The 19,771-nt window shown below is 55.2% G+C and overlaps 1 protein-coding gene across 11 annotated transcripts in view; it reads left to right on the forward strand.

Annotated features, from left to right (window-relative positions):
* Positions 1 to 358: 358 nt before the first annotated feature.
* Positions 359 to 19,771, forward strand: part of PRRC2B (proline rich coiled-coil 2B) — a 64,947-nt gene continuing 45,534 nt past the window's right edge. For 6 of the 11 annotated variants that reach the window (XM_049630478.1, XM_049630496.1, XM_049630503.1 and 3 more), the window contains exons 1-5: positions 4,870 to 7,623; positions 8,443 to 8,620; positions 11,418 to 11,520; positions 14,045 to 14,117; positions 18,136 to 18,279. In XM_049630478.1, the coding sequence (XP_049486435.1) occupies positions 7,509 to 7,623; positions 8,443 to 8,620; positions 11,418 to 11,520; positions 14,045 to 14,117; positions 18,136 to 18,279 (613 nt within the window). In that variant the 5' untranslated portion in view covers positions 4,870 to 7,508. The other 5 variants (XM_049630486.1, XM_049630543.1, XM_049630521.1 and 2 more) reach the window with 5 other exon arrangements.

A 19,771-nucleotide genomic window follows, 5' to 3' on the forward strand; every position in this document is an offset into this window, starting at 1 on the left:
GCGGAGCCTGGTGGCGTGGGGGGGAGACTGGAGGGGCCTGTTTGGGGCCAGGGTATCGGGCCGGAAGTTCGGGCTTGTTTGTGCCGTGGTGGGAATGCCCGATGCCGATGAAAGGGTTACAGCAGGGGCTGCAGATGGAGTTCGGTCCCGGAGGGGGCCCGAGGGTCAGTCCAGTCCGCGAGAGCTGAGCCTGAGTGTGGTCCAGGGAATCAAGGATGGGGCTGGCAAACCCAGCGTGCAGAAGAGGGGCCTGGGAAGTGCTTGGGTCCCTGCGGCACACGCCTTCTTTCTTGTCTTTAATTTCTGTTGCTTCCTGAACATGCTGTCCGGGAATTGGGGGGTTGGGGGTGGGGGCTCTGGTGCCCAATGGTGGGGACCAGAAACCTCGTTTTCATCCCTTTGTGCTGTCGTCTGCAGGCACCCCTCATACTTTTCCTGCAGAAACCTCGAGGCCGGGCATTTGCAGGTGGAAGGACTGGCAGGGGACGCACAAGTACAGGTCCCTGCTTTTCTCACTGCTGCCCCAGAAGGAGCCTCTGAAAGCGGGGTGTGTGTGTGGGGGGGGGGAGTGGAAGGTTTGACCCCTGCCGTGGCTGAGGGGGAGGCGGCAGAGTTCCCCTGCGAAACCCAGCTAGGATCCCCCACCCCCACGTCTGTCGCATGCCCCTGCTCTATCCTGCTGTGTATGCGAACCTCTTTTAGTTGAATCCGTCTAACTGTAGCCCATCATTTTCCTTTAGGGTGGGGTCAGCAGACTGCGGCTCCGAATCCTCCTGCCTCCTGTTTTTGTAAATAAAGTTTTATGAGAACACGAGTCTTCTTTTGCGCGTGTTGTCTGTGGTAGCTTCTGTGCTGCAGTGACAGCCTTGGTAAGAGTGGAGTGGCTGTGGTGGGGACTGCGGCCGCAGAGCCTGACATACTATTTGTCCTTTCACAGAAAAAGGGTTCTGGGGACAAGGTTGGAGTCTCGTTGCCGACACAAAAAATGAGAATTTGAAGTAGGTGGCGCGGTGCCTTTCTTACATTAAAGTTCTCTTCTGCCCGAGAAGAGAACATGCCTTTGGCGTGTTGCAAAAGGGTGGAATTACTTATTAATCTTCTAGCTGGCTTTTGTGGCGATGGTTCTTCACGTCTGACTGAGATTTAACAAGTGTACTGACTAATGACCACGTCCTTTCCGGCCCCACTGGTTGTTTTCTCAAGCATTTATCCAGCCTGCTCTCAGTTTCCACTCCTGTCGGATCAGGGTTTTTGATATGTTTTGTGTGGCAGTGGGGTCTTTCTGTTCCTTCTCTACAGGGACATTCTGCCGCCTTTTCCCCCCACCCTGGTCTGGGAGTTCTGCCTGTGCCGCACTGTTCTGGCCCTGTGTCAGCGGGTCGTGGGTCGTCCGTGATCCCTTGGCCTTGCTCTGAGAGAGCATCTTGGAGCTGGGGCACACAGTGGGTCCTTCCTCAGTGTTGGTGCTGTCTCCGGGTGTAGTCTTGTGACCTTGGACAAGTTACTTCTCCGCCCCAACTACGCCTTTGCGTCCTCTGTAAAGCAGGTTGGTGGCAGTAGCGTCTTCCAGAAAGGGCTCTTGGGAGGAGCCCTGTGAGGGCACGAGAGTGGTGGCTGGTCAGCAGGGTGCCTGGCTCTCAGGAGTGAACGTGTAGCTGCAGTGGTCCCCTGGTGATTTATAGGCCATCCCAGATCGCCTGGCCAGGGGGGCTTCTGACTCTGGCCGGGACCCAAGCAGAGTGAAATTAATCCTGTTCCCGGAAATAGCTTTTGATAAGATGGGAGTACAGGGAGGTTTTCCCTTTGGTGGGCAGATAACAGACCGGCTCAGTAACCTGCTTGACAGGTGGGGCTGCTGTCTGGAGAGGCGGGGCTTGGGTATTAAGTTGCCTTTCTTTGTTGGCGAATCTTTCTGGTTGTTTCTATGCCAGCAAATCCTGGGCCTCTTGAGCTTTTTTAGATAACTTGCCAGAATATGCATGCAGACCTTTTTTTTTTTTAAATGTTGGTTTATTTTTGATAGAGCAAGATGCCCACTTACGAGCTGGGAGGGGCCGAGAGAGCAGGGGACAGAGGATCAGAAGCTGGCCAGCCCCAGGCTGACCGCAGAGAGCCTGATGCAGGGCTCAAATTCACAACCCTAGAGATCATGACCTGAGCTGAAGTCAGACACTTAAACCGGCTGAGCCCCCCAGGTGTGCCTCTCTTCACACATGGATCTTAGGCCCTTTTTTTCTGTGCCTAATGGCAATATTTTCATTTAGGCCAGCCATTTCCAAAATGCTCCAGGACCCTGCGGCATGCCTCCCTGGTGTCTCAGAGTGGCTGCTGTGGGAAAGAGTGGGTTACAGTGTAGGGGGTGGGGTGTAGGCCGGACCCCTCCTGGCAGGGCATCCCTGGCTGTTGTGTATGTAATATGGAGGGTCCAAGTTAGGTTTTATTTGGGGAAAGAAAATTAATTCTGGTACCTACAAAAGGGAGAGAAAGCGGTGGCTACAAGCCAAGCGTGGTCATGCCCATCTGCAAGGACCTGGTGCGTCTCAGCCAGTTCTTGTCCCACGGATCCGGCCGTGAGTCAGGCTTGAATGAACATGCTTCTGATCCACCGAGAACGACGTTCTCTCGCCTTGACCGGCCTCATGATTCACAGCCAGATATTTGCCTGCACTTTTCTGCCATCTGATGAGGCCAGTCAAGCATGTTGTGTGTGTATGTGTGTGTGTTGGTGGGTAGCAACTCAGCAGATACCTGTAAGCCGTTCAAACTCCTGTTAACAGTTAATGCTCCCGGCCTGAGGTTTATGAAAACCAAGGGGCAGGCAGAGTAGCCAGTTGGGTGTGGGGCTGGGCTGGGCCCCAAATATGGCAATAATACCCGAGTGACTATATTTGTGTTTTAGATTTGTGTCCAGTGAAATCTGGCCTAATGAAAGGAACTTGGTATGCTGTCAGGCTGGTGTCTGTAATCTAAAGGCCAGACGGTAAATAGGTTATGCTTTGTGGGCCTCCTAGGCCTCTGCTGCATATTCTTCGGGCTGTCAGTAATTCGGCGACCCCAGTTCTAAAGGGAAAACGGGGGTCGGGAGACCCTGCGTCTGTACGGTCTTCCCGTCCAGCGTTAGAATGAGAGGTATCCGGCCCCTCCCCCACAGGTGCTGTCTCCATAGCAACGGTGACTCGGTGGCACTGCCCGGCAGCATCCCAGGTTCGGTCGGAAGATAGAATGCAGTAGCACATGTGTGGCAAGAGACGGCCACCTTGACCGGGAGTCATTCCTAAATGCTGTGGCTGTGGGTTTTTCCCACTGGCGTGTTTGATTTTTGGAACTGGCTGCCACTTGTGAAATCTTGCTGTGGCCCCTCCGTTCTGTGGACAGGGAGGCTGAGGGCAAGAGAGGCCGCTAACGTGGCCCGCAGGTGCAGAGCTTGGGTGAGAAAGCAGGAGGAGGGGGGCCACCAAAAAACTGCGCGCGCAGGTTGAATGTGGGCGTTAGTTCAGCGCGTGCCTGTGCTGGCTTTTCTGAAGCCCCGTTTGCAAGGGGTCCCAGCGCAGTAGGGACTCAGCTATTTGCTGAATGGTTGGATTTCTTGGGAGGGCCTCAGGCAACAGCTGCGGGCCAGCTAACGGTCGTGGACAGAATTCTCAGTTCCCAGTTCCCGGGAGAGTGGATCCCCTTGGCCCCGGGGTTTTTCTTTAATTTTTCCCAGGGGTGCCAGGAGTCAGGGTGCGGTCAGGCTTCCCGTCTCCCAGTGCTTCCTGGGGGTGGGGGTGCGGACAGGTTAGTTCTCAGAAGTGTGTTGTCCCCAGGAAGGCCCGAGAGAGCCACCTGTGTTCACTCTAACCTCTGCCCGCGGGCCCAGGCGGTGCGGAATCAATCCAAGAAAGACCTGTTTGTATTCACGAACTGGCAGGAGTTTGGGCTGACAGATTTGAAGAGGACTTTTGATCACTATCTGTGGAAACAAGTATTTTCCGCCAGGTCTCATAATTGAAAGACCTTCGATGTGTCAAAATCAAGCCCATTAAGGTTTCATGTGGGAATTGGATAGGCTGGTCGATAATTTTTTCTTCTCTTTGTCAGTTTGGTTTTTAATTTAGTAAAGGACTCTGTAGTTACGTAAGTTTAACAGTGCTAAATGTGTAGTCCTGCAAGGCATGTGGCCAGGAAGGGGGCTTTATTCACGCTGGTTTTATTCAGCACTGTGTGTAGGTTCACGGGTCAGGTGAAAGCCGTGGTCAGGGGTGGCAGAGAGGAGCAGTTTTCATCGCTGTGCCCAAGTGAAAAATTCTGGAACAGGTTCCTTATTGATTAGCTGTGTGACTGTGGGTGGTCCCGTCGTCTCTGCGGGCTGGACATGGGGAGGGGAGGGCCCAGCCTGCTGTCTGCTGCATCCCACGCCCAGCTCAGTGCTAGGCACAGGGCAGTGCCTAGTAAAAGCCTGTTAATGAGTGCATTCTCTGTTGTAACCGGTTACTGTAAATCCAGTGACTTAGAACAACACAGACCTATCCTCTTACAGTTCTGGAGGTCAGAAGTCTCAGGTGAATCTTACTGGGCTGCATACAGTCAAGGCGTGGGCTGGGCTGGTTCCCTCCGGAGGCTCCACGGGAGAATCGTTTTCTTGCTTTCTCCAGCTCCCAGGGGCTCCTGCACCTCTCTGCAGTGGCCCCGCTGATCCTCGAAGAGCACGCCCCAGCCTTAGCTCCGGATGGCACGCCTTTCTGACTCTGGCCCTCCCGTCCCTGTCCTAGGGACCTTGTGATCACAGTGGCCCTGTCCGCATAATCCAGGATAATATCCCCATCTTGAGATCCTTACGTGAATCATATCTGCAGAATCCCTTTCTCGCTGCTAAGGTAAGGAAGTCACAGGTCCGGGAGTTAGGATGTGAACTTCTTGGTTATGCAGCGTGCTACACAAGTTTGTAAAAAGTACTAAGTAGACAAGTCCCTAAGGGCCCAGTTCACAGTCCAGGGAATAATTTGCTCTGCCTGGGCCCCTCCCCCTTGTGCCGAGCCCTGCCCCGTCTCCTGGCTGAGCAGTAGGGCCTCTTCCCTGGTTCTCTCCCCACTCTCATCTGTTTCCCTCCTGGAGACTTTTTTTTTTAAGTTTATCTATTTATTGTGAGAGAGAGCAAGTAGGGGAAGGGCAGAGCGAGAAGGAGAAAGAGAATCCCAAGCAGCCTCCGATGCAGGGCTCGATGCAGGGCTGGAACTAGACCTAGACCTAGAACTGGAAACGAACTAACGAACCCGAACTGATGAACCTGTGCCGTGAGATCCTGACCTGAGCCAAGAGTCTGGACGCTTAACTGAATGAACCACCCAGGCGCCCCTCCCTCCTGGAGACTTTTCAAAGTGCTTGCTCAAGGCTTTTTCTTTTAGGCTCAGGGTCTGCAAAGTTTTCTTACCTGTGGCCACACGGGGTTATCACACATTCTTTGTTTTTTTAAACAAAGGTGAAAACGGATTTAAAAAATCATTCTTAGCTTGAGGGCTTTGTGACAGACAGGCCACTGGCCGGTGGCCGACCAGTGTTTGCCACCCCTTGGGGACTGGGACTGTGAGCTCTGTGACGCAGGCTCCACATGTTGCCGTCACCGCCCACCCTGGAAGTTTCCAGGGCTTGTTAGTAGTGTGGGGTGTGTGGGTGTGGTGTTTTGTATTTTTATCTGCATGATCTTTTGATTTGATAGAAGTGTCTAGAAGTTAGATCTCTTCTGATCTTAATAGAGAATTTCAAGTTGACTTACATTTGATAGCCTGTTAAATGCCACTTATTCTGATGAAAATGAAATCTAGTCCCTGCCCTGAGCGTGGGGGAGGGATGTTGTTCCCAGTTGGGACTTTGGGGCCTGGCAGGGCAGAAACTCCCTGGAGCCAGCTCCGGGGAGGGAAATTTAAAGAAAGAGGTATGTTATGGAACCCCTGGGCACCAAAATCAGAAATTGGACACGTTTGGCCAGTTTCCATTCCTGGTCACTCTGCTCGTGGCACACGAGGCAGGCGCGTTGGGGGAGGGTTGCTGGCATGTAACCTGGAAACTTGGGAGCTGTGAGCACTTTCGAGCGTTTCTGGTTGGTTTCTTCATGGAGGCTGCTTCTCCTACACATCTCTTTCACTGTCAGGATTTCTTGAATGAAAGGGTGGATGTTCCTGGCTTTGTGTCAGAACAAGCTTGGTTCACACTTGGCGTGGCACCGGGCTCCGTGTGATGTCACTGTCCCCTGGTTCGCTTTTCTTGGCCTCGGTTGATAATTGATCTTTGCCTCTTTGCCCCTTGCGCTTTATACAAAGTCTTGGATCATAACGTATAGGGTTTTATCTTCGAGTCATCTCTGGGGGTGCAGAACACTTTGCCAGCACACTGCACGTGTTCCTTCTGGCCTGCGTGGCTTCGGAAGAGTATAAGACGGCAAAGCGTACTGCTGGGGCCACCAAGGTCTTTTTATTACCAGTGGATGTTTTTACGGTTCCCTCCATTTTGTCACTAAAGACATTATTAGCACTATGCCTGAGCGGATGGTTTAGCTTTCTTCCCATCCATTAATTCCAACAGGAAGTGGTGGGCACTTCTCCGAGTTTATCATGATCAAGTTTTAGAACCTGTGCCCTGAGTCCCCAGTGCCTGCCCTGTGGCACTCACCCGCCCTCGGCAGGCACACGCTAGGTGTTTGAGTGAATGCATGAGTGAGTGAATTAATGCTTTAACGGCTAATAGACTCGGTGAAGCCCGTAGGAAGTCAGAAAGTGGCAGGGGGAAGGGGCTTCTTTCTTGGTCATCCCCTCAAGATTTTCTGAGTGGAGGGGGCGGTGTCACCGCTACGGCCCCCCAAGTGGTCTCTCCCTGGGAAGTCCTTGCTTCCTCTTCTACGCCTGCGCCCCAGAGAACCCCGCTTATGTTCCCCTCACAGGTGTTTTTTCTCTGGAGGCTGGTTCTTTAGTTTGAAAAGTGCACACACCCAGCTGTTCCTGAAGACTTACTGATTTTGGTGGCTTCCCTTTGATTTGGTTTTGCTCATCCTCGACATGAACAGCCTTCCACAAGCAGGTTACGTACGTCCCTGCTCTGCCTTAGTTTTTCATGTTAGGTCGATACAGCGGTGAGGATTTGTTTTTCCATCTTGAGGAGCGGTCCTTGACTTGGCCGGAGGACTCTGTGTGGAAAAGTTTACATTTCTGTGTCACTGGTGAGCAGTAGACTCTGGTCAGTTCAGACAGAGTAAGACTTCTGAACTTGGGTTGGGGAAGGTACCTACAACGAAACGCACTTTAAATGTGGGCGAAACAGCCTGTGCACGGTGAGGGTGTTTTTCTGGGGACAGAATCCAGGGCTTTCTTCAGGTGGTCAAGGAGATCCATGATCCCTGATGGATTCAGCCCCCTGGCTCAGGGACTTTGGCGGATTAACACTCTTTTTTCTTTTTTTTTTTTTCCTCTCTTACATTTCAAAGGCAGATCGGGAGCGGTGCCGAGAAAAATTTCCTTACTAGATGACATTTCATCGCAATGTCCGATCGTTTGGGGCAAATAACCAAGGGCAAGGATGGGAAAAGCAAGTATTCGACTCTCAGCCTGTTTGATAAGTATAAAGGAAAATCAGTAGACGCGGTCAGATCCTCAGGTAAGAACCGGGCTGGAGGCCACTTCTTTATGCTTTCCCTTCCGTGAGAAACTCCAGGTCCTGAACTGTGAGGACCCAGGGTCCCCGCCTGGCCGGATGGTCTTCGGGGCACGGAGTGGTCACCAGGCAGTTCTGGGGACGTGCAGTCACCCCCTGCTCCTGTTCGATGTCCGATTTCGAGCAGGAATACCCCCTCTCTGCCACAGTGGGATTGTTTCCTTAACCGTGTTCCCTCGTTGGCCACAGATAGTTCTTCCCCTGTGAGGTAGAATGGAACTGACTTTGCGTCAGAGCAACCAGTTTTAGGCTTCGGGGTTCTGACGTTCTGGACCTTTTGTCCACACCCCGGGAGGATTTTGTGGATGTCAAGGGCCCTGCTGAGCCTCGGGCCCGGCCCCGGGGCTAGGTGGAGGCTGGCCCTTGGGTCCTGCCAGGGAGGCCGGAGCAGTCTCAACTTGCGGAGAGGTGGTGGAGAGGTGGTTACCGGAGAGGTGGTGGAGAGGTGGTTACCGGAGAGGTGGTGGAGAGGTGGTTACCGTGTGGGCCGGAGGTTTCTGGGCCCGGCTCCCCTCCCTGTCATAAACTCCCCACGCCTGCTCCTGCCCGCTAGTAAAGTGGAAGCCTCTGAAGACCTCAGCAGCTCCCAAGTGTCTGAGGCCTCAGTGAAGGGCTCGTAAAGTGGCGAAAGCAGCTACCAGGCCATTTGGTCTGTGGGCACAGGGCCGCCCTTGGTGGTGGTTCGGCCGTCTGTCATCGTCGCTTAGAGCTTGCGAGAGCTTCTGAAACTCCTCCCCCGCCCCCACCCCTCTCTCCCTACAGTTATTCCTCGACATGGCTTACAGAGTCTCGGGAAAGTTGCCACAGCCCGGCGTATGCCGCCCCCTGCAAACCTGCCAAGCTTGAAGTCTGAAAACAGAGGAAACGACCCCAACATCGTTATCGTTCCCAAGGACGGAACGGGATGGGCAAACAAGCAGGACCAGCAAGACCCAAAGAGGTGGGTGGTGAGCCGGGGCCTCACGGAGCCTGGCAGCTCCCTTTCCTTCTGCAGAAGGCAGAGCTGGAGAACCGGGTGACCCCAGAGGAGGGAGGCTGCTTTTGCTCGGACTCACCCCGCTTGGTTGGTTCTTCCTCCCTGCCTTCGCTTTTCCTGGCTTCTGGAGCTGACGTGGCCTTGCCTCTGTGGGCCGCCTTGTCCCCAGTGACCAGTGTCGCCTGTGCCTCATTAGGAAGGACCTCCTCCCCGCAGAGGGGCTTATGCAATGCCTCAGAGCCAGTGCCTGAGCCAGTAAGGGCCACTGTGGCCAGAGCGGGTGCTTGAACGCTCCATTCTGGGGCATCCTGTGTGCTGGGCTCCGGGTTGAGGAGGCCGACTTCTAAGTGCGGGGTCAGCGGCGTCCCACACAGACTGCTGCGGTTAGTTGCTCCAAACAGACCCAGTTATGAAGGGTGGCAACCCAGAATCCTCATTATCGGGGGCGGGTGTGCAGCCTCGGTAGGCTCACCCCTCTGCCAGCACGCCACCTCCGGGAGCCTTCCGAGGCCCAGGGTCTGGCACAGAAATCCCCATCACGGCAACAGAGTGAGTGTCGTGGCTGCTGCTGCGTCGTGTGGCCGGTGCCAGCTCTGCCCCGGGCACGTAACCTGGGCCGTTCCCTCCTGCCCGAGCCCGTGTCCCTCCCCTTCCACTGCAAGTCTTCTGGGCGCCAGGCAGGGGAGAGGGTTTGGGATTTGCACTGGGAAGGGACCAGAGAGGAGTGGGACCCTGATGCTGGGGTTTGCCCGTCGGGGGATGAGAACAAAACTCGGTCCCGTGCGTCTTCCTGCCCTCCATCTCTTGTGCCCTGGCTGCCGAGGCGCGGGATCCAGAGAGTAAACGACCCAGGGTGCAGCCTGCCAGCCAGTGTCCTTTTCTCTCACCGGGAACGGCCGCGGTGGCTTCTGTAAAACTTCGCGCAGTTACTTGACACAAGATGTAGAGAGTGAGCACGTCACTCGTTCGGATGAGCATAGGGTAGCAGTAACCAAACTAGGGTCTGAAAAGCTGTTTTTAAAACTTCTCTCACGATTTGTTTAGGGGTCACACTGGGCCGGGGGTGTGGCCCGACTTTCAGGGTCAGCCGGGCTACCTACTACTAGCTTTGCGGAACTCGGAGAATTGCTTGATCGGTGCGCTCCGGCATCCTCCTGCGCGGCAGGACTACTGCCTTGCCTGCTGCTTGTAAGAAATAGACCGGGCAGCGCAAGTCGCGCACCTGGCGCAGCACCTGGCAGGGGACACGCGGCAGGTGCCGCTACCACCGCTGTCATTCCAGAGTTCACACGGTAGATGCTATCGTACATTCCAGCACGAGTGTTGCCATGCTGCTGCTACGGGAAGTTCCAGAGAGAGGACGAGGCATCGCTTCCTCCCGGTATCGGCTCCCGCCGACACGGGCACGGGAGGGATGAGGCGGCTTTCGTGGGGCCGGTCGCGCTGAAGCATGCCAGCCAGGGAAGAGGTAGAAACAGAACACCGGACAAGGCCGTGGACCCCAGGCGCCGTCCTCTGTTGCCCCGGGGCCACGTCCTCCTTGGGAGTGTCAGGGAGGTGACAGAGGGAGGGCCACAGCTGCTGGGACTCCATGCTGAGGTTTGGAGAACACAGAAGCAACACTCGCTGGAAGCTTCTGTTGTAGGTAGGAGGTGAAGTAAGAGATGAGTGGCCTTCATTACGGAGGAATCCTGCCCGGTGAGTTCCTTGGATCCCATAAACCCTGGAAGCCTGTGTGTGCAGCATTTGGCTTCAGCTTACTGGGGAGCCCCTGGCGTTGGGCGACTGGCGGAGTAGACTGCTGCCCTCCTTGGGTCCCATCGGGATGAGCGAGTGCGCTGGAAGGCTCTGGGTGAGCAGACGTCTTCCTCGGAGCCCCTACTTGTTTGGGGACTGTGTCTCGACTCACCCCGCCTTCCGGGGAGCACGCTTGGGCAATATCTCTTAAGCTTCAAAACCTCTTTTGATCCAGCGGTCCTGTTTCTAAGAACTTAGACTACTGGACTACCTACACAAAAGGGTGCCAAGTTATGTATAAAAAGTGCTCATTGTGGTTTCGCCGGTAATGGGAAGAAAAGATGGGAATTGTTAGGTTAGGGCCTATCTAGCCGGCTACACTGTGTCACTAGAACAAAGAGGTAGATCCAGGCGTTGTCCTAAAAACATGTTCGATACAGTAAGTAGGAAACAGGTTACAAATTGTATGTGTGGTGTTAAAAAAAATACTATGTTCATATATATATATACACACACACACACACACACACACACACACATATAGAAAAATCTGTTGGCATCTCTCTCTGGAGGATGAGATCGTGACAAATCCTGTGTTCTCTATATTTATACGTTTATTTTCACTATGGGCATGTATTTCTTCTATAAGCCAGGAGAAGAAAAAAATCACGTCGCGAAGCAATCAGTCCCCTGTACAGCTATGAGCTCTTGGTCAGGAGCGAGGGGCTCAGAGCCCCTTCGCCGTGCTGACTCAGTTTCCCTGTTGGCAGCCCCTGCAGCACCTGTTTGTGGGGAACCTCTAGCCTTTGCAGGAAAGCCCTGCCAGGGGGCCGAGGACCGTCCTGCCCGGCAGACGTCAGTGGGCAGGCCTCGGAGGGGGCCCGGCTTCTTGTGGGCTCTGAGGCGTCAGAGTCTGCCGGAGAGGTTCTGTGCTGCCCCTGGGCCACCGAGCAGCCGCTGCTGTGGGAAGCGCGGAGGGGACCGCGCGTGCCCATCTGACCCCTGCGCCCCCTGCCTTGTCCAGTTCCAGTGCGACGGGCTCTCAGCCGCCGGAGTCGCTGCCGCAGCCGGGTTTGCAGAGGCCTGTCTCCAGCTTACAGAAGCCGACACAGTCGAGCAGCCAGGAGGTAGGTGCCGCGTGACCTGTTCCTTCCAGGGGTGAGCCTGGCGGGTGGCTGCGGAAAATGAGCGTGGGAGGTTGTCCTGGTTCCCGGGAGGTGCCTGAACGCGCGGCTCTTGGAGAAAGACCCCAGATGCAGAACGGAGTACGGACACCTGATTTGCTTCCTGGTGACCTACCTGGAGGCAAGGTCGCTGGGGCCAGCTCTACGCTAGGTCAGGGTCCCCTGAATGTGCGCCGTGGGGGACTGGTTAGGCCACGGGAACGTTTGGGGGTCAGGTAAGTTGAAAAAATTAAGCATGCTCCTTTACTGTCACACTTCTCATCAGTGTCTTTAACGTGCTGACGTGTGCTGTGACTCCGTAAAGACACAGTGGGGACAGCATCCCCCAACTCGTTTGTCCTGGGAAATCTTTCTAACTGACTGACTTTGGAGACTACTGTCCCTCAGAACACACTTGGGAAATACTGATCTGTGACCCTTTATTTGTCGATGCATTTAAAGTGTTTTCCCCGGGGGTGCCTCGGCTGGCTCAGTCAGTAGAGCACGCAACTCTTGATCTTGGGGTTGTGAGTTTTGAGTCCCACGTTTGGTATAGCGATTGCTTGAAAAATAAAGTCTAAAAATAAGTAAATAAATTAAAGAAGTAAAGTGTTTTCCTAAGCAGAAAGTTAGGATTTAACCGAGCCGGGGCTCGTAATATATTCAGCCCCTCCGAGTCCGTCTGGGTTTCGCGGCCAGCAGGAGGGTGTACTTAGCTGGCAGTTAGAAATCTGGATGAGAGGTCTCCTAATCCTGTAGAAAACCGCAAGGCGCGTGGACGGGTACCTAGCATTTGGCAGCTCTCTGGAAGACAACCTGAACGGTGTGCTCTCGTTCTGTACTGTGCCCTGGGCAGCAGAAGGTCTGGGGTGCCACCCAACCACGGGGGACAGTGTATGGGTCTGCCAGAAGGGCACCCTCCCCCACCCAACACTGAACTGTGCCTTTGGAACTGAAGGGAAAGGAAAGAGAGGTCCACGTTCATGCGGAACTCTGTATTCATTGGCCTGCATCCATGGGTGCCGTCACGCAGTCAGAGCACAGAGAGTCGAGTTTGGATCTGTCTCCTGGGATCGGCAGCTCAGAGATCGGAGAGCCTCGGTTTGACAGCCCTGGCTGGATGTCCGACTCCCCTTCAGAGCCGCCCGAAGGGTGTCTGTTATGTGGCGTACCCAAGCACGGCGGGGTTTAGGCTGGGGCCTGGTGTGGTCCCGGCATCTGTCAGCAAACTGCTGGAGGTCAGAGCCCTGTCCTGGGGCTGGCACGCTGCTCGCTCTGTCCAGGGCGCAGCCCTTCCCGCCGTGGTGGGAATGGGACCCCCAGCGTTTCCCAGCCCCTAAAGCCTCGCCTCAGGCACGGCAGCCTTCTAACGGCAACGGCAACGTTAGTAACCCCTCCTCGGCCCCGGGAGCCCTTCTCTAACCGGTCAGTGCCTCTGGTGGGCGAGGGCAGGGGCATCTTCGTGCGGCCCGCGGATGCCGAGTGGGAGGCTGTGGGACGGGCGGTGCCCCTGTGCCTCCTGGGGACCTGCCAGCCCCGGTGGCACTGCCCTGTGACGTTGCAGGCACATCCCTTCTGTGGTCTGTGTGCGTGTGTGCGGGGGGCCTGTGGCCACCCCAGGGCGCTGAGGGCAATTCCTGATCGGTAAATGGATTGTTACGCCTGGCCGGCTCCACATGGAAGGTGAGAGAGGCCGCCGTCTGCCCTGAGCTTGGTGGTACTGGAGGCGGGGGTGTTGAGAAAGGGTGATTATTTAACGTGAGGTCTGACCCAGGAAGTGCTGCCCCAGCTTTGTTTTGTGTGTTTGCACCTTCAGTTGGAGGGGAAGGCCGTTGGTTGAATGTCGTCGGGAGGGGCAGATGGGCTCAGTGGTTGGGGACTCCCGGGGCTTGGGACACAGGCAGAGTGGGGCCAAGTCCCTCTGGGCTGGGCCCGGTCGCTCCTTTGTGAGCCTCCGCTGGGATAGGACTAGAACCTTCCCAGGGTGTGGGAGGATTCGCTCGGGCAGGGCGTGCCCAGCACAAAGCCTCGCCTGCAGTGAGTTTTCAGCACGCTCAACTCCTCGGCTCGTGTGCCGAGCCAGGCAAGTGTGGATTAGCGGAGGAGAGAGGCCTCTCACTTGAGTAGTTGTGCCTTGGAGAACGACAGTAATTAGGGAGAGCGGTGCGGTGGCCCTTCCAGCGGAAGATCAGACACGCCAGCCTCCCGTGCCGATGCTCCTCGGTTCGCGGTGGCACACGGGTTTTGAGACACGTGTTAGAATTGGGGTCTGGTCTTTATCTCTGGAGCAAGGCCTCGTAGCTGCCAGTGTTCCGGAGTGTCGCACGAAGCAGATGTGGGTTGGAGTCCTGGCTGGGCTGTGGAACCGGCCGTGGGAGCTGCCCCCGCCCCCCGCGCCGTGGGCCCAGGCTGCCGTGCCCGGGTGGGGAGCTGGGTGGAAAGCAGGCCGACCGGGCTGGCTTTGTTTTCATTTCCTTCTTTCTTCCAGAACACAAATTCAGTGCCAGGTGGACCAAAGTCATGGGCACAGCTGAATGGAAAGCCAGCAGGACACGAAGGTGGTAAGTGTGGTCGGGTGGCGTTGGGCTGGGTGGGAGGGAGGGACGAGTGCCTCTTCCGGACGGTTCTGCCCGGGTCTAGGCAGCCCTTGGCCAGAGCTTTGTGGGATCTCTCACCCGACTGAGCTGCTACCCTGAGGAGCCTTACCTCTGCCCCCGGGGGTGGGGGCGCTGCGTCTGCCAGGCCTGTCCGCTCCCTGGTTTCACTGAACCTTATTACTCCTGACATCCCCCCTGGGGGCTGTGGGGAGGCTGGGCGCTGGCCCTGCTGCTCCTGGACTCGGCCGTGTGGTTGGTGCCCTTGCTACCTGCTCAGCGGTGTGGCCGACACGCGCCTACTTCCTCTCCCTGGGGCCTGCAAGGAGGAGGTGTGGTGTGGTGTGGGGCGAGCTTCGGGCCTGGGTTTCTAAATAAGCCAGGCCCTGGGAGTTGGGCTGCTTGCTCTTTGGTGGGTGACACCAGAGCATTCACGGCTCACACGCTCCTTGGTACCGTTTGTGTCGCGCCCGACACGGGAAGCGTCAGAGGTGTTGCCCGCGGGACCTCAGCCGCGGCAGCTGTGCAGAGGGGAGATGGCGGGGAGGAGCAGGAAGGGGAGATGGTGAGAGGGCTTCCCGGGCAGGCCCAGAGCAGAGGGGAGGGCCCACCTGGGCAGAGAGGGCGGCCAGACTGCTCCACTCCCCACCCCCCAGCCACCACTGACAGCTCGAATGTTTCTAGCGTGTTGTACGGACCAAACTGGGCGATGCCCCCGCACGGGAAGGAGAGGGCTGCAGGTGGGAGTGGCGGGCCACGCTTGCTCTTCCTCCCCCCACCCTCCCCCCACCGGCCTCCCCACCGCGGCGCCCTCGGCCTTCTGCGTGCCCCTGGCCGCCAAGGCTTCGCCAGCTGCCTTCTGTAGCTCGTGTAGAGAAACAGCGAACATCCTGCCTGCCCTAAACCCTCCGCTCCTACCCAGCACGTGCCCCTTCTGGGCGGGAGTCCTGTGTGGTTGGAGGCTCTGTCCCCAGCTCGTCAGTCAGTGTGCCCACTGACGTCAGACTCCGGCTCCTGTGGAGGGGCTAAGGGCAGGAGGGAGCTTTACGGATTCTCCAGTCCGTGGGGTGAGGTGGAGGGGGCAAGATAAGCGGGGGCGGGGGGGGGGGGGGGGGAACGGCGACCAGCTTTTCAGTCCCCTAAAATTAGGTCTTTAAAGAGGCTTTTTACAGAGAGTGCTCACCAGACTGTGTTAACAGTGGTCTTTGCTTTCTACAGCTTTTACTCTGTGGGTTAGGATTTTTTAAAGTAAATCACATGCATTCATTTTTATTTAAAAAGAACTGCAGAGGGGTGCCTGGGTGACTCCGTTAGTTAGGTGTCCGACTTTGGCTCAGGTCATGATCTCGCGGTTCATGAATTTGAGCCCCACGTCGGGCTCTGTGCAGACAGCTCGGAGCCCGGAGCCTGCTTCAGATTCTGTGTCTCCCTCTCTCTCGGCCCCTGCCCCCCTCTGTGTCTCTCTGTCTCTCTCTCTCTCTCTGTCAAAAAGAAAACAAACATTAAAAAAAATAATACAAAGAAATACTAGAGTACATTGGTACAGCCCCTTGGCGGGCAGCTTGGTGCTATCAGAATACTGATGTGTGCACCCTTTGACCTGGCGTTTCCACGTGGAGGAAGATCACCCCAGAAATGATGCTTGCCAATGTGGGAAATGGCGTATATTCAAAAGATACTCATTGCGAAATTGTGGTAGGGAAAGATGGGAAACGGTCACTTGAAATGTCCATTAAATGTTGGTGCTTTAAAGAAATACTACTTGCCTCTAGGGAAAAAAAAAAGTAGTTTTCCACGGATCTGGCAAGATCTCTAGGATATATTCTTAAATGAAAAAAAAGTTCAGAATAATATGTAGAGTATGTTACTATTCATGAAAAAAAATTGGGACGAGGGAAAGTGTACTTATAGAAAATGTAGGTGCCATCAAAAAAAAAAAAAAAAAAAAAGTCTCCGGAAGGAAGCCTGAGAGGGAGGGGGGAAGCCGCCTGTTTTCTCAGGGCGTCAGAAGTAGGCAGGTGGGCACGCAGGCAGGAGGGAGTCGTCTGTTTGTAGTTTTCTATGCTTCTTACTTTTGAACCATGTGATTGTGTTTCTTATGAAAAATAAGTGATCTAGAAAAGAATTCTGAAACACAGCAGCACCTTCTGTAAATGTGTGATTGCTCACCTGGGAGGCAACAGGGCCCAGGAGCCCGGGAGGAGGGACAGATGCATCCTAGGCCTCTGCTGGGGCTGAGGTGGGAGCAGCCCCCGGTTCCCCGTCCTGTGCTGCCGTCACGAGTCTGTGGTGCCATCAGGGCGGTGGGCACTTGGTGGTGTTGCCCACACACATGTTCAGACTCTGCAGTTCAGAAGGGCTCTTCCTGCGTCGATAGACCACTGCACGGAGAGTGGTGTTTGGGCCTGTTGCAGCTGGGTCAGACCGGGGCGGGGTGGGGGGGCCTGACTGGTGCGGGTGGAGGCCAGGGGGATGGTTCCATCTGGGACCTTAGAAGAAGCCCCTGACATTCCAGCCTCAGATTCTCACGGCAGAGATCACATAGCACACGGCATTGGTGGTGAACGTTGTAGAGCACTGAAAACCTTAGGAATGCTGCTGCTTTGGCTTGAGATTTTGGGTTCTTTGTCCTTCTGGTCTGTGGAAGGGAAGTTTAATTCACGCATAGAGTAAGACCTTCGTGACTGCTGAGGCAGATAAAAGTACTGAGTGTTTGTTTTCAGGCTCCAGATCTGCGTGTGTTTAAGGCATGACTTTCACATTTCATCCTTGCCAAGGATTTTTTAACCTGGGTCCAAGTCCCCCTTCGCAGAGTAGTGGAGCTCCTTCGTGACACCGGGAGATTGTGTCACCCTGGCGGGTGTATTTGACCCTGGGACTTTTTGCTAAATAGGGATGTTATGCCTTGTGCGTCTGCACCAATCCCAGCTGCTGCTTTCTGCAAAGTCCGCTGTAGTTCATGGGTCCGTGAAACAGTGGTGGGGAAGAGGGGGGAGAGTTTGGTTTTATCGCCTAGGGAACGAGGCGTTTCTCAGTTAGACATGGGCCATGTGCTGTTACTGTCGTGTTAAGTTTAGATGGTGCTGGGCATTCGGTCCAGATAAAAGCACCAAATCCGGGGCGCCTGGGTGGCGCAGTCGGTTAAGCGTCCGACTTCAGCCAGGTCACGATCTCGCGGTCCGTGAGTTCGAGCCCCGCGTCAGGCTCCGGGCTGATGGCTCGGAGCCTGGAGCCTGTTTCCGATTCTGTGTCTCCCTCTCTCTCTGCCCCTCCCCACTTCGTGCTCTGTCTCTCTCTGTCCCAAAAATAAATAAAAAACGTTGAAAAAAAAAATTAAAAAAAAAAAAAAAAAAAGCACCAAATCCCACTCTGGACCATAGAATGCACCTTTTGTTATTATCTGTTCGTCCAAAATAGATCAGAGGTCCCCAGTGTTAAGTGCTGGGAGGGGCTCCTGCAGAGATAAAGCAGGGCTTCTTCTCAGGGGCCTGTGGCGTTGGGAAACGGATGGGACAGCAAAGGAGGGAATTGATCCCAAGATGGCAGGTGTAAGCTGTCCGGTGCTCATGAGGGTGGAACGAGGGTGCAGACCTTTCTGTTGGCATTACCTCCACACGAAAGCAGTTGACCTCCCTGGGCTGATTTCCCTGAAGACTGTGTTTGTGTGTCCCCCGGGGCCACCAGGAGGGCCTTACTGCCTTTTTCCGGCAGCGTGAAGGATCCGAGCTGGAGCGGCTGTGCTGTCCTCTCCCTTGCTCCTGCAGGTTAGCTGCTAGGGCCTGGTGTAGCCTGCGCCTGGCCTCTCCTTGTCACATGGGGTCTCCAGTGCCACCCTGCCAGCACAAGATGCCAGCACAGATGGGGCACTTAACAGGAGCTCACGCCAGGGCAGTGTGGCTTCCGGCCCGTGGAGCGGCTGAAGCAGAGAACTGTCGATGCCCATCTCACTTGCTCCCTAACTGAGTCTTTCTGGTTTTCTTGGCAGGTTTAAGGGGCTCAAGCCGACTGTTATCCTTCTCTCCCGAGGAATTTCCGACGCTGAAAGCAGCTGGAGGGCAGGACAAGGCTGGCAAAGAAAGGGGCGTCTTAGATCTGTCGTATGGGCCAGGACCAAGCCTCCGCCCTCAGAGTGAGTGAGCTGCAGTCCCTGTCCGGGCACCTGTGGGGACAGCGGGGCTCCCCCTCATCTTCCTGCCTCTCTGCCTGTTAGAAGCATACGTGTCCTCAGCAAGCCGAGCTCCCGGGGCCCAGGCTCCCTGCCTGGAAAGCGTGGCTACTGACCCTTTGTCTGCTCTCTGCCTCTGTGGGACTTGCCCCCTGGGTTGGGCCAGGCCTGTCTGCTTCCCCAGCTGTCATCAGACGTGAGTTCTGCTCTGCTCAGGTGGTCCTGGCAAAGACAGACTGAGGGCGCGTTAACTCTGTCCCCGAGCCAGGAGCTTGTTTTCTAAGCCAGTGGTTCCTAAACCTAGCGGAGTCCTGTCAGGGTCCTTTGGGGAGTTTGTTAAAAAGTCTGATTTCCCGCCCTCCTCCGTCCTCAGCCAAATTAGAATCTCTTGTGTGTGTTTTTTTTTAAGTTTATTTATTTTGAGAGGGAGAGAGAGAGAGAGAGAGAGTGTGAGAGAGAGAGAGTGAGCTCATCCCTGGGGGAGGGGCAGAGAGAGAGGGAGGGCTCTGCACTGTCAGTCAGCACAGAGACCCATTGCAGGGGCTTGAACCCATGAACTGTGAGATCATGACCTGAGCTGAAGTCAAGAGTCGGACACTTAACCAACTGAGCTGCCCACGTGCCCCGAGAATCTCTGGTTTTTAACATGTTCCCTTGGGGATTGTTTGGTAGCCAGTCTAGGATTTGTCTCCGCAGTTCCCTCACCTGGGGTCTAGCCAAGGAGTTGGCAGGATCATATAGCAATACTTGCAGGTAGGATTTTCTTTTTAGTGGCCTCGAGCGGTTAGAGGTTAAGGTTTTTTTTGAGGAATGAGATTTTTCCATCTGTTCTAAGCAAGGGTTGTGAAATAGCTCTTATGTACTTTGTTTGTTTGGGATGGGGGGGAGGGGAGGGCTTGATCAGGTCTTGAAATGGAGGGACTTCTGTCTGCCTGTCCTGATTAATCCCCAAGGTGTCCCGGGGTTAGAGTTAGAACTGACACCCGATACAGGAAGTGATCACTAGGTGGCTCCTTAATGAGCATGCTACCTTTTCAGGGGCCTGTGGTGGGTTATTTTGTCTGCCCCAAATAGGTAACCAAATTCTCAGGCCGAGAACTGTGTAGCTTTCTGGGATTAAGATGACCTGCTTTGTAGGACCACAGAAATTTAGACCTAGCAGAGGCTCCTGGGATCAGTTCCGTCTCTTCATTTGAGGAGAAGGAGAAGAAGCAGGAGTGGCCAGGGCAGTGGCCGTAGGGCTTGCCCAAGGTCACACTCAAGGCGGTCATATTGCCGGGAGCTGACCCTGATTTTGTGGCTCCTGTGCTGTGTCTCTTTCTCTTGAGGGTCAAGTACTCGGGGGCTTCGTGTTTCACCTCCTAGCCATACGTTGACTGAGAAGGGGCAGGCTTCTCTGATTTCTCATTGGCCCGTAATTCCCCCACATCTTGCTATGTTTGGCAGTGGGAAACGT

The sequence above is a fragment of the Panthera uncia genome, chromosome D4 (genome assembly GCF_023721935.1).
Source record: "Panthera uncia isolate 11264 chromosome D4, Puncia_PCG_1.0, whole genome shotgun sequence".
NCBI classification, from domain to species: Eukaryota; Metazoa; Chordata; class Mammalia; order Carnivora; family Felidae; genus Panthera; species Panthera uncia.